The sequence below is a fragment of the Ostrea edulis genome, chromosome 3 (genome assembly GCF_947568905.1).
Source record: "Ostrea edulis chromosome 3, xbOstEdul1.1, whole genome shotgun sequence".
NCBI classification, from domain to species: domain Eukaryota; kingdom Metazoa; phylum Mollusca; class Bivalvia; order Ostreida; family Ostreidae; genus Ostrea; species Ostrea edulis.
Window position 1 is genome coordinate 45,760,054 of NC_079166.1, and position 14,934 is coordinate 45,774,987.

General features: G+C 33.9%; 1 protein-coding gene across 4 annotated transcripts in view; it reads left to right on the forward strand.

The window, feature by feature from the left end:
• The first annotated feature begins 396 nt into the window (after window positions 1-396).
• The window catches only part of LOC130052573 (uncharacterized), an 88,511-nt gene continuing 73,973 nt past the window's right edge, over window positions 397-14,934 (forward strand). Inside the window, exons 1-6 of one of the 4 annotated variants that reach the window (XM_056157915.1) lie at window positions 397-483; window positions 1,168-1,221; window positions 1,318-1,416; window positions 1,979-2,068; window positions 2,571-2,632; window positions 3,391-3,486. In XM_056157915.1, coding sequence (XP_056013890.1) covers window positions 426-483; window positions 1,168-1,221; window positions 1,318-1,416; window positions 1,979-2,068; window positions 2,571-2,608 — 339 coding nt within the window. In that variant the 5' untranslated portion in view covers window positions 397-425 and the 3' untranslated portion in view covers window positions 2,609-2,632; window positions 3,391-3,486. Of the gene's footprint in view, window positions 484-1,167; window positions 1,222-1,317; window positions 1,417-1,978; window positions 2,069-2,570; window positions 2,633-3,390; window positions 3,487-14,934 lie in introns of those variants that run through there. The other 3 variants (XM_056157917.1, XM_056157914.1, XM_056157916.1) reach the window with 3 other exon arrangements.

Consider the following 14,934-nt stretch of genomic DNA (forward strand, 5'->3'; position numbering starts at 1 on the left):
ACGTTTGCAAACGCAAATGATTAATCGGATTACATCAAATATGTATTACGGGATGTTGATAGAGATTAACATCAAAACATAAAGAATGAATCGGAGTCAGTCATAAAAATGATACGTGTAAGAACTATGTGTCGATAACAAAAGGCAATATTCAAGTATACGCCAATAAAGAAATCTGGTGTCTTAAAATCATTCAGAAAAAAGCACATCATTATCTCCAAAACACAGTTCTTAAAAATGTATTTCATTTTTATAACACCGATCTTGATATCATCATAAAATATCATTACCACGAATACTTAATGTCTGTAACAGCTGCTCTTGGTGGTAAAAATCCAGAGGGTTTTTTGCTCTAAAAATATTGGTATTTATACAAACAATTCTATTCCTCCTCTGCAGTTGAAGTAAATTCTGGTAATCAGAAGATGTGGGTCTATAGAGTGCTCATCCTTGCGGTCCTTCTACATACTTGTTTTTCACGCCGTAAGTACATTTATTTTAAATCATTGTAGTAATTGTAATTTGTAGTTGAAAACGTCATATTATCTCATACCGTCATTTGAATTTGATAGAACTTGATATTGCGGTTGAACATTGATCTCAACACAGGTAAATTTTAAGGGTTGTCACTAAAGTTTAATCATATTGTTTTCACTACAATACGGTCATGTACATTGGTGGGCTAAAACTAAACGCTTTCAAAGTTAACGGTATACTCTATTAATAAAAATATGCATTTCTGTGTAAGTTAAATAATTACCTCAAATCTATTTAATTTGATTTAATCCTGAAATATTGACATAACCTGCATCTTTATCAAGAGACATATATTGTTTATGGTCTAATGTTGATCGTATTTGTAGTTTGTTTGGTATTCACAGCTCAAAAGCAAAGGATCTGTCGACAAACCATTCATATGAATCGTGGTAACAAATTCGATAAAAGCAATAAAAATAGACGAATTTCAAAACTGAAATAATTTACTTCCAAATGAATTTAATGCAGATATTTATACTTGAAAGCAGACGACATTCTTATATCTTATCGGAAATATACTATAACATATATTTCTTTGCATTTTCTGGATCGACACATTACTTAGCTTCATGGATATAATTGCAAATTTCAAACCTTTTATTCAGGATTTGCATTTAATTGCCTTTTTAGTGATTAATATTCTTCCTCCTCTGAGAGACCTCAATGACGTCAATGCAAATTCGGGTAAGAATGAAGAATAATAATCTCTTGAATATATACCATTAAAGGAATATTTGTATGAAGTTGAATGTTGATCATTTCTGCAATTTGTTTTCACAGACCACAAACAGAGGCTCTGTCAAAAAACAATTTATGTCAATTGTGGTAACAAAGATTCGAAAGACAGCAATGAAAATGGAGGGTTTTTAGAAGTACCAGGTAAGGTTGAATTCATGTTCACGTCTACATGATTTTTATGCAGAGTTTGAGACTCGATAGTAGCTGACATACTTATTTCCCAATTCCATAAAAACCGTGAAACGTTAAATATAATATCATACCACCTGCAGGTGGTTATAAAGGGCTCACGGTGGGTGTGACCGGTCAATGGGGGATGTTGACTCCTACTGATCCAACCTCTGGTATATCCAGGGGTCCGTGTTTTTCTAAGTCTCTATTTTGTATTGTTAATAGGAGTTCAGAGAATGGTCATTGTTTATTGTCTTCACCTTTCATGTACACCTTTCTATTTGAAACGGTGGGTTCCATTTTCACATGTTAGGCAAACGGAAAGTAACGACATAATAACCATCAGATAGGAATTTATTACTAACATTTCAAACACAACAATTGATGTATATGTGTTTGAGTTTTCCGGACCAGCATATGATTGAGCTTCACAGATTTTGATAAAAATCGCAAACCAGTAACGACAAATACATGTAATTGTTCGCATCTACTTGAAAGCTAAATATTTACGACCATTTATTTGTTCTCAAAGCGGACAGCACCACTCCTCAAAGAGACATCGTCAATACGAATTCTGATGACAGAGGGGGGAAAGACACGACTGAAAATTCGGAAAACTCAGGTAAGATCCTTTTTTAGTACCGTCCTTTTTCAATGTCAAATTAAAATCTAGTTATGAAAGCTAGCATTACAGAAGAATTGTAATATACTTCATACATCAGATTAAGATATAGAGCTCACGGCGGATGTGACCGGTGAAGCTCCTTCAAGGCATCTGATCCCACCTCTGGTATGTCCAGAGGTCCGCATTAGCCATACTCTTTATTTTGTATGCTTTTTAAAAAGGATTTATGAGATTGAGCACTGTTTACTTTCCTTTCTCTCATCATTCCCAGCCGTTAAAGTAATACGTACTGTATATTTATCAAGATTAATATGCACATTGTTCACAAGTACAGCTCATTAGTAGATAAATAACCATCATCAGAATTTATAAAGATATCAAAGGCTAAAACGCTTCAAATGTAAATATAACAAAATTGTTCAGGATTACGTGCTAAAACCGTGAATTGAACTAATATCCTGATGATTGATTAATATATTTGTTACCATTGTGATAAAAGCGGGAGGAACAACAACTGCTATGCACAACTGGGGATAAGAGACTTCTGTTTAACATAATTAGGTGAGAAACTTTGAATATCTATGGAATTTCTTTCATATTGACACAACATTTTATTTCACGGATAGATGGAAGTCACTAGACAATAAAACAATCTAAATATCTTACCGGATGAAAGTATAGGGCTCACAGCGGGTGTTAGCAGTCGACTTACTCCTTACTCCTCCTAGGCACCTGATTGCGCCTCTTGTATATCCAGGGGTCCGTGTTTACCCAACTCTCTATCTTGTATTCCAAACAGGATTTATGCAATTGATCATTTGTCATTACCTTCACCATTTCATAAAGCCAAGTTTTACCGATAGAATGTTGAACGCAAAACTCAACGTAAAGGAGCTTAAATATTCTAAACTACTAGTATATGTCAGATCTGATATATCTACAATGTGTAAGATACATTCTGTTAAACAGACAGGAGAAAAGGCCTAATACACTTAATAAATCATACTCCTGTTACAAACAATTCAATCTAATCAAAATCATATCTTCTAGAATACAAATGTAATAACAATGATAATGATAACAATACGAAGAATAATCAGAATATTGTTGATAATAATAACGTGAAATTTAATGACGATCACAAATGATGATGACGATGATGATGATTATTCTAAGAATGACGATAATGATAACAATGATAATTAATAGTAATGATATTGATGACGAAGAAATAGTTATATCAATACTTTTATTAGTTGTAGTGACAATTATATTGATAAATGCTAAAATGAAACTGATGGTATCTGTTTTACTTTTAGGATGTGTTGCAGATCTGGATTACATTTCACTGGTACTGGTTTCAAACCCTGTACGGATTCAATTCTTTCTTTGCAATAAAGTTATTCAAAACATCTTGGATGTATTTTCATTAATGAAATGCCATATGAATGCAATCAAGGATTAGGAAAAACAGTGTTTTTAAACGTTAACCAAACCATTTCATAATTTTGTTGAAGAAATTAAGAAATTTAAGTTCCCGATTTTGAAGGTGTTTTTAATTAATTTACTCATATACAATAAAGAACAAACAAAACCTTGTTCATCATGTACACAAACATGTTGAAGCATTGGAAGTTTTACTTTGATATTGTCAAAAAAGGCATCAGATTACTCAATTTCAAAGACATTGTAAGTTGTTTGTTTTACTTCCCGTCAAGAACTTTTCACTCATATTGAAAAATCATCACCAGTAGGCGAAGCGCCACAATTTTATATCTATGCTTAGCGCTTATGACCATAGCAGTAAAGGTTCTTTAATGTACCAACATCTGTCATGACAATTCAATTAACCTCTATGTTTAATGTCATATCCAAAAGATTCGTGATTCTCACTTCTAATTACCGAGCGTGGGTGAAGAACAATAACTATCTTACGTTTGACATAGCCGCAGAACTGTAGCTCTCTGAAAAAATATTGGGACTGATCAGACAGCTACAGATACATTCCTCGTTAAAGTCTTCGATTTACAGCGCACAAAAACATGCGCACTGTTGAGGCCTTATATCGCTATATTCTTGCATTGCTTGTCTCATAAATTTAATATTTAAAAACATCCTTACATATATTCCTATTATACGTGTGTCGAAACATGTCAAAAATGTGGATGTCAAAAATTCGAATGGATTTAAGAAATAAATCTTATAATTCTTTGTTTGATGCATGTATCAAACGAAAAATTGGACGGAAAACTTCATGAATGCGCGTAGCACATTGATGAAAAAGTTTTCCGTCCAATTTGTCGTTTGACACATGCATCAAACAAAGAATTAAAAGTTTTATTTCTTATCATTTAATTATGTTTTTGAAATAGAAAAACAAATATTTTGTCCCATCAAAAAGCTTGAATTAACGCGTTGAAAGGGTGCCTAGGAATACATATATGTAAAAATAAAAAAACACCAAAAAAAAAACAAAAAAAAAACCGGCAGGGCTGCGCGTTCAGGTCAGGTACAGTTACTGTGCAGAATAAAATGGATTATCCGCCAAATTAAAGGTACAGTGGTTAAAAGCTGAATTAGATATAAAGGAAGAGAACAAGTGGTGACTGGATGTATGCTGCATTGTGTTGGAGGAGACGTTGAACTCTGGTTGTGTCATGGAAACGGTGGAATACAACTCGGCTCCATTTCATTATAAAGTAAAAAACTTGTCACATCTTCATCCAAAACGCACTCGTTGACTGAGCCCCATATTTAACGCAGTTCAATGTCATTAATATCTCCCAGATCAAAAGTCGCCGCTTGCTCCGTCATGTTATAGAACTCTTAAAGCAGACGATACATACTGGGAACTCATGTAATTTTTATCTACTTCTTCTACCAGTCAGTGTCCTACGTCATCAAGTTGATTATTCTGCCACGCCATCACTAAGCCTATGTATGTTGTTTCTTTGAATTAATTTGTATTTTACTCATATCTTTGGTTGTGTTTATTTTTGATAGCTGTAAAAAACAAAAATCAAACGAATGCATTTAGTTTATAATGCTTGGGTGGAAATTCCCGTTCTATAAATAGCGCTAAAATTAGAACGGACAAGACGTATTCCAATGAAAAGTAGTCCCAAGTGCTTTGTGCAGATGAACTCCGAACAGAATTTGTTTTGACTAAGAAATCAAACGAACTTTTCATCCAATCAGCATCGTTGTTAAATCATCACTTTAAAAGTTATTAAATGATTACAATATACTTCAAAACGTTTATGAAAGAATATATCCACGTCTATTCTATAATTTTACACTTATATAGACACGCATGAAAGAATAACAAGGGAACATACTCATTTTTGTAATCTTGAATTAAAACATAATTTTTAACGTTAACGGACTTTCGTATTTAAAAGACTTCCCTGTATAGTGGATCTAATTCTACTTGACAGATGTGGAATGCCTTGCTGTGTGAAAAATGTTTAAGTCCACTACATTTTCACTTGCAGAATCATCGGAATGGAATACACAAATTGAGGATACATCCCGGTTTTGTTTTAAAATCTATCTATCTATTATATATCAATCTATCTATCTATCTATCTTTCTATCTATCTATCTATTTAACTATCTATCTATCTATCTATCTATCTAACAGTCCGTGTGTGTGTATGTGTGTAAGATATCAAATCACTATTGTAGCCCTGCACATACTTTGAGGGAAAGGGTTTTAACCAACTTGAATAACATAAAGATGCTTGTTTATCGGGGGATGAAGGTAGCAAGTACTGGAGAAAAAAACCCAACATAACCCACGTTACCTAGTTATGCAATTTATTTTGCAATTCTTGCTACTTTCATCACCCATGGCCAATAAAACAAAAAAGAGACATTTTATTGTTTATAGTTATATTCATATTTTTATATATTCTATACAAATATATACTAGATTTCAGTACTAAAATACATCGTTGACCCATTCCTTACTTTAAACGGAACATCCAAGGCACTTTTTGACCTTGACGACGCTCCATATTTGGTAATGTTATGAACCAGAAAACACCCTAAACTCAGCAGAAATCAATCACAAAGTCAATTGAAAGATTTGAACCACTTTATTTACAATTATTGAAAGAAAACTTCATTAATAACAAATTGCTAACTTGCAATAGGTATACAAAATCCAAGTCCGATGCTGGTTTAATACCGAGTAACCTTCTGAAAAAAGAAACCCCACTCTCCTGGATGTTAACATCTAGAAACGGGAAACAATACTTGACTATGGGTGATGTTATACATTTAATGCGTTATAGTGGGGCACAAATGAAAATCTATTCATCAAGAAAAATAGATTTCTCCGAGGGGAATATGATTATCCTTGAGGGAATGAATCTTTCGTATCTCCTTCATTATCATGCAATAACTTCTTCATTTTACTACATGAACTTCTTATTCATTGGGGGGGGGGGTCTCCGTGGCCGAGTGGTTAGAGCATCGTGCTCAAAATCACACGGCCTCTCACCTCTGTCGGCGCGGGTTCGAATTCCGCTCGCGCCGGTAAGTGAGAAAGTTTCCCAGTTTACTTTCGGAAGGTCGGTGGTCTCTTCCCAGGTACATTGTATCTGGGTTCTCTCTTCCATCAATAAAAACTGGGAGCTAACATCAATCAATCAATCTCATTAATTTTGTTTTCAATCTATATGATGACCAACCGAATAAAATGCTTAATTTAATACAGTTTACACACAAGAAGTTGGTTGTGCTTGGGGGTTGATCTAATGGCAGAGTCTATTCTATGCTATAATTCAACGAATCTTACATAAAGGCATGTTGAAAAATCTGAAAACATGTTATGTAAAGACAAGACAATCCTGGAGGCGTGTGTTTATCACTAAGTACTTTGATTCACGAGTGTCTACTCCATTCCAGTCCATGTGAATATATAATACACACATACTGAGAGAGAGAGAGAGAGAGAGAGAGAGAGAGAGAGAGTTTTGAAAAAAAAATAATTTGGAAGTAAGAAAGGGATTGCATCGCATGCGCGATTGATTCACTCTAAACATTCCCAACATCTCTCACAACTCATCGATATAATAGCATGTCTTACAAACCCCAAGTATGTTACGTATAATGTTGTGTTTGAGAAAATTGTACTTAAAACACATATGGTTAAAATATTGAATATTTGTCTCAACCAAAATTGGCAAACCCTTTATATCACACGACGCTGATGGTTTAAAAAACTGCAAATAAGTGACTGTCCAATTTCTAAGCTTTTGATTTTTTATGCGGAAGCTATATTGTGTCGTAAATCAATCATTCATAAAGAATAGTTCGATATTAAGCTCGATGCTAAGCAACTATTATATGTCTTCTTGATTTTGATATCAATATATAATTCATGCCTCCCCACATATGATAAAGGGTTAGGATTATGTAATAAACCGGCGAGAGGATCCCTTTTTATTATCACATGATAGTATCAGTTAATCTCTAGTAAATCGTTTGATTCATAAATCGTTGTTTAAGGATACTCAAAGAAAACGCAGACGTTTTAAGGTTACCCAAACTTTATAAAGTTAGTGAAAATGACATTTCAAAAATCTGCTATGTCGCCAAAATCTAAGTAGCTTTGAAGATGTTCATTAGTTAGACGAAATTACGAATATGTAATACACTGGAGATGACCCCTTTTTATGATCACATGATAGTGTCAGTCACGTGACCCGTATTTATACATTCTAACGTTCTTGCAATAAATCGCCAGTATCCCTTGCTTGAAATATAAAGTAGTTGGAGATGCAAAACATAGTTATACATGTATTTACTTAGAATTACTTGGGACATTTATTCATAAGCATTCCTATATGTAATATCGTGGTTATTGGGTTATTCAAATAGTAATGCTATTTTGCGCAGGTCTGTCTAATACTTAATGTTCAAAGATCAATAACTCTTCCTTAATGTGGTTTAGTGGTAATTTGATCGGGCTCGGCGGTTAGAATTATTTAAATCTGCGCATGCCAACTGTGTTCTTCGTTTTTATTTCGACATTCAAAGAGAGCAGAGGGGCCTCTGTGGCCGAGTGGTTAGAGCAACGCGCTCAAATCACACGGCCTCTCACCTCTGGCGGGCGCGGGTTCGAATCCTTCTCGCGCCGGTAAGTGAGAAAGAAAACAACGAAGAGAGCAGAGGGCAGATATCTCAAAACCCACCCTCCCTCGCATTTAAGTTTTGACGGTCGCTTTGCTTTTGTTTTAAGTCATGGCTATGATGGTATGCAGATTTTGTCGTATAAGCGTATCAGAAGCGTACAGAAGACATTGTGATCTTCGACTATTCATGGACATTGGTTTCTGATCAAGACTGGCATAATTTTGCCATCTCCAGGGACTACTATAGTGCACTTATGCTTTATTTTTATGCTGCCACTTGTTCATCGGCAAATATTTGTATTTTTTGTATTAAATTGCCACGACAAACACTTTTGTTATACCCCTATAAAACAGTTCCTATATAACTCCTTACGAAAAAAGTTCAACATTTCGACTGTTCTGGCGACTGTTGGACCGGAAACTGTAAAAAAACGACTGTTAAATAAGACTGTTGAATAAGACTGTTGACCGATGGCGCTAACTCGAGTTATCTTTTCGTGTCGTTTGAATAAAGAGAAATGGCGGATGCATATTTTACGACAGCAACGGAAGATGAAATTCAATTAATTCTTCAAATTAGGGACAGCAAGAGCATAAAAAATTATTTGTTTATCATTTTCTAGAATCATTTGTACAAATTGAAGTTTACTTATTTCTATTTTATTCTTGTTAAAGCTGTTATGCGAAGTCACGTGATTCTTGATCTGCTGATTTGTTTATACGTAACGGCGATGTTCACTGATTTGACTGATGATGAAATACAGAATTTATTAGATGAAAAGCAGAGCAGATACATCAAAAATATGATAATCAATTAGGGTATTGGGTATGTTTTCTTTTAAACTAGTGGAATCGGTGATGAATGTACACAATCATACTGTCCAGTTCAAAGTCAACAAACCATGTGGATCTAGTAAAACAACCTAAGAAATGAATGTGTATAACAAAACAGTTATTGACTGGGTCCTCGGACAACAGCTGTTTTGTTTGATCCTCGAACGGACCTACGGCTTCGGGCAACATATCCATTCTTGGGTCAAACAAAACAGCTGTTGTCCTCGAGCTCAGTCAATAACTGTATAATGTTATTCCTTATATTTAGATATACCTGGCCACCCTAATGGATCCTGTTTTATGGTATTTGTCGTCGTGTATGTCAGGGATGTCACGCAATAATTGATAAAAAGTGTCGAACATCGTCAAATTTGAGGGCATTTTTCGCAAACAATGATTGATTTGAAGAGTACCAGAGGGGTTCGTATCTTTTCCAAGTAAGATTCGCAGAGATACATGTTTTCTCGTTTGGTTTCATACAAAATATCAACTTTCATTTGCACCAAGTCGCATGATTGATTTTCTTATTCTCAAATGCTTTTGCACATAAGGCGATTTCAAGGTTACTATATAACATCAAAATTACAGTGGTGATTGGTATACACATATGAAAGGTGAAGATAACGAACAGTGATCAATCTCATATAACTTCTATAAGCATTACAAATTAGATAGTCGGGCAAACACGGATCCCTGGATATACCAGAGGTGGGGTCTGGTGCTTAGGAGGAGCAAGCATCCCCTGTCGACCGGTCACATCCACCGTATATATATAATAATGGAGACATATATTATTTGAAAAAAAGAAGAATCATATGTGACAATAATTCCACAAGCACACACATACAGCATGATACATGTACTTGATAGCGATAGTAAATTATGACAAAACAGTATGACATTTTCCCCGTGATACTACTATAAACCTATGTATGTACGTCGGAACGTGCGTTTTAATTGTGAAGTCATATAATGTGAAGTATACTGAGGTACATGCATAGAAGTGTGGTTTTCTAAGGAAACCTTAACTATGGTGCATTGTTATAGAATTTTGTAAAACTATAAACTATTTGTAAATGTTTTGATATTGCTAAACACCTATATTTGCCACTAAATTTCCCTATGACACTACCTTCAATTTTGCATTATTCACAATTCTATTCATAACAATTCAATCTGAAATCAATCCGCAAAAATTGAAATCCCACAAAACATCTTTGTATTGGTGCATTTCATGTATTGATAACCGATCTATATTGCTGTTTGATCAAATGATAGAGAATTCCACATAAACAGGGAATTCCTACTTCATTAAATGTGTTTAAATATTGCGACTCCTATAAATGATTTTCTTTCATGTATAGTTAACTACCTTTAATCATAAAAAACCTGTTGTAATGTATATCGGACTCTGTTGTAATGTGTATCGGACTCTGTTGTAATGTATATCGGACTCTGTTGTAATATGTATAGGATTCTGTTGTAATGTATATCGGACTCTGTTGTAATGTATATAGGACTCTGTTGTAATGTGTATAGGACTCTGTTGTAATGTATATCGGACTCTGTTGTAATGTATATCGGAGTCTGTTGTAATGTGTATCGGACTCTGTTGTAATGTATATCGGACTCTGTTGTAATGTGTATAGGACTCTGTTGTAATGTATATCGGACTCTGTTGTACTGTGTATAGGACTCTGTTGTAATGTGTATAGGACTCTGTTGTAATGTACATCGGACTCTGTTGTAATGTATATCGGACTCTGTTGTAATGTGTATAGGACTTTGTTGTAATGTATATAGGACTCTGTTGTAATGTATATCGGACTCTGTTGTAATGTATATCGGACTCTGTTGTAATGTATATCGGACTCTGTTGTAATGTGTATAGGACTCTGTTGTAATGGGTATAGGACTCTGTTGTAATGTATATAGGACTATGTTGTAATGTATATCGGACTCTGTTGTAATGTATATCGGACTCTGTTGTAATGTATATCGGACTCTGTTGTAATGTGTATAGGACTCTGTTGTAATGTGTATAGGACTCTGTTGTAATGTATATAGGACACTGTTGTAATGTGTATCGGACTCTGTTGTAATGTATATCGGACTCTGTTGTAATGTATATCGGACTCTGTTGTAATGTGTATAGGACTCTGTTGTAATGTGTATAGGACTCTGTTGTAATGTGTATAGGACTCTGTTGTAATGTGTATCGGACTCTGTTGTAATGTGTATAGGACACTGTTGTAATGTGTATAGGACCCTGTTGTAATTTGTATAGGACTCTGTTGTAATGTGTATAGGACTCTGTTGTAATGTGTATCGGACTCTGTTGTAATATGTATAGGACTCTGTTGTAATTTGTATCGGACTCTGTTGTAATGTGTATCGGACTATGTTGTAATGTGTATCGGACTCTGTTGTAATGTGTATAGGACTCTGTTGTAATGTGTATAGGACACTGTTGTAATGTGTATAGGACTCTGTTGTAATGTATATCGGACACTGTTGTAATGTGTATAGGACTCTGTTGTAATGTGTATAGGACTCTGTTGTAATGTGTATAGGACTCTGTTGTAATGAATATCGGACTCTGTTGTAATGTGTATAGGACTCTGTTGTAATATATATCGGACACTGTTGTAATGTGTATAGGACTCTGTTGTAATGTGTATAGGACTCTGTTGTAATGTGTATAGGACTCTGTTGTAATGTGTATAGGACTCTGTTGTAATATGTATGGGACTATGTTGTAATGTGTATAGGAAGGCAAGTACTGGTACACATGATACTTGGTTATAATTGTCTTATGTTTATAAACCTTTCAAGTTTAATACTTTTATCAAAATAACGTTTCCTATGTTTTTACCTATTAGTACCAACAGTAATGTAAATAATTATAAGTAACATTGAAATGGCGAGATTATTTACAAAGTGATAACTTTAACATGTGTCTGAGAGTGTGACACGCTGGAAAACGTACTTAAACTAAACCACTGAATTACATCAAACACGTAAAACTGAGTTTTAAAAAAGAAGATTGACAGCGAAACATAGAGAATGCATTAAATTTCAATAAGAGTAGGAGCTGTGAGGCGATAACAAAAGGTCTGTAATCAAAGTAGACGTCAATAAAGAAATCTGGTGTCTTAAAAACATCCAGTAAAGTTCCCAAAACGAATATGCTGAAAACTTTCTATTCAATTTTTAGAACACTTACCTTAAAAAGTATCATAAAATATAAATCCCTATATTTGAAATCTGTAACAGCTGTTCTTTGTGGTAAAAATGCTGGGTTTTGATTAAACAATAAAAAAATATTGGTATTTATACAAGCAATTGTATGTCTCCTATGCAGTTGAGGTAAATTCTGGCAATCTGAAAATGTGGGCTTATAGAGTCTTTATCCTTGTGGTCCTGCTACAGACTTGTTTGTCACGCTGTACATATATTTCGTTTGTTTTACATGTAATTTATATCATCATTTATATTTGATGCTAGTTAATATTGTGGCTCATAATCATATAATCTTTCCACTACAAAATTATCATGTGCATTTTTAGGCGAGGTTTAAGGACATAGGGTATGAAAAACATTGTTATAGAATTTTTGTAAACCTAATTGTAAATGTTTTGATATTGGTAAAACCCATATCTACCACAATATTTTCCTATGAAACCACATTTATTTTTGCATTATTCACAAATCTTTATTTGAAAACAAAACTTAAATTCTTCAGACATATCTTTTTATTGGTGCATTTCAGCGAGCGATCTACATTGTTATTAGATAAAATGATAGAAATATCACGTAAATACCCCAAAATTATAATCATTTTGGTGAGCCCAAAAATATCAACGATAGACGTGCATGTATACGCTACATCAATATGCTAAATGAATATTTTTGACAGCACACATGCCTCTTCATATTGTAAAGACAATAAAATGCGACTAAAATATCAGGACAAAAATATATAGTTATATTTGAAACAGCAAACACAATCCCGTAAGCATAAAAAACTCCAACCATACATCAATCAAGCAGACTGTCCTTCCAGAAAACAAGTAAAACCCAGAAATATGATTTTCTCTTCTTCAAAACTGCTTCGTATTCTTCAAGTTTTAAACATATACTATTCGTAATATTTACAAAGACATTTTTAATTTTAATTTAATATTCATGATGATTAAAACTGGGCTTACACTATAGTTTGTTTCAATCTATATGATAAAGGAATTGTGTTTATATTAGATGGATGTAATAGGTTCGATGTTGATTATTGTGTAGTTATTTTTCACAGTCCATAAGCATAAGATCTTGGCAAAAACCGTTGATGTGATTGGTGGTAACAAAGAATCGAAAAGGAGGAATGAAAATGGTAGGGGTTTTCGAAGTACCATGTAAGACTGAAATTATATTCTCTTCTACATGATTTGATGATCAATGATATAGATAATAACTGGACACAGAATGTCTATTAGTTATCTTAATGTTAGATTTCCTAGTTTAATACTTAACCATCTACAGGTGTGTACCATTGTACTCCTCTCTATATTTGTAACACTAAAAGACATACAGTATCTTAGGATTTGTAAAGCTACACCGCGTGTAAACGTCTTTTCCGGATCGACACATTACTCAGCTTCGTATATATTGATAAAAATGTGACATTTGCTTGAAAGCTAGATATTTGTTTTCAAAGTGGATGTGCATCCTCTGAGAGACAATATGAATTCTGATGATGAAGTTGTTAATGACACGACGGAAAGTCCGAAAAAATCAGGTACAGTGTAAGATGATAATCACGATCTCTCAAAGATAATCGCAGTATATAGGCATACGTGTTTAGTAGGAATATTAATTTTATCGTATACTAAACATTTTATGACCAGGATTTACTAGAGATATCTGAAAGCTAACTATCAGTTTTGTGGACCAATCACAGAATTTCATAGAAAATATCAAGAAACAAATGTTGTTTGTAAGGAATTAGTTCACAATTGCTCGCTAAAACTGTAAATGTAGTTAATATTCAGACCATTGATTTGTTCCTAAAGTGACAAAGGGAGACGAAGCAACAACTAAAAGGAACAATTGGAGGGGAGGGTAAGAAATTTCTGCTTGAAATAATCGAATGAGAAAACTTTAATTCTCTGTTGAATATCTAAGTACAACGCTTAAGTTAATTATAAGTTTATTATCATCATGTGTCAATTTTAATCAATATCTTAGATACATAGGCTACTACTGTTAGAGACATTTGGACTAGGTTTTCCACTACCGGTATCTTAACGGACATCTTCAGCAATGTCCTTTTTGGAGAGAATGACGAACATAACGTCTGTTCTTTTAAGGTGCATTGACCCTATGAGCAGATAAATAACTCTTAAATAAGATACAACTCAAATAATATGTATTTTAATCGCATTTTGGTAATGAAAAAACATGTTAGTCATACCATGAAGAGGAATTAAGAATACTTCCGATATGGCGCCATGTTATATGTATCGCTACACCACAAAGTCGTCCAAGTCTGCTTCATATTTAGATATTTTTTATTGAAAATAGATATTAACAGCACACTAGCAACTCAACTTTATGATAAACGGGATGAGTTTAGCTTCTCCATCGTCAATTTCCTCTACTTATGTAGCAATATTCCATTATCACCTGCAACTTATTCGATACGCAAGAGTTTGTTCTGCGTATGATCAGTTTTTAAATCGATGCAGGCTACTGTCAATAAACTTTATGGTGCAGGGGTATCAACCGTCTCGTTCAAAGTCAGCATTTCGCAAATTCTATGGTCGTTATAACTATCTAATTTGCCAATACAACCTATCATTTGGCAAATACTCTGACTTGTTTTATACTGAT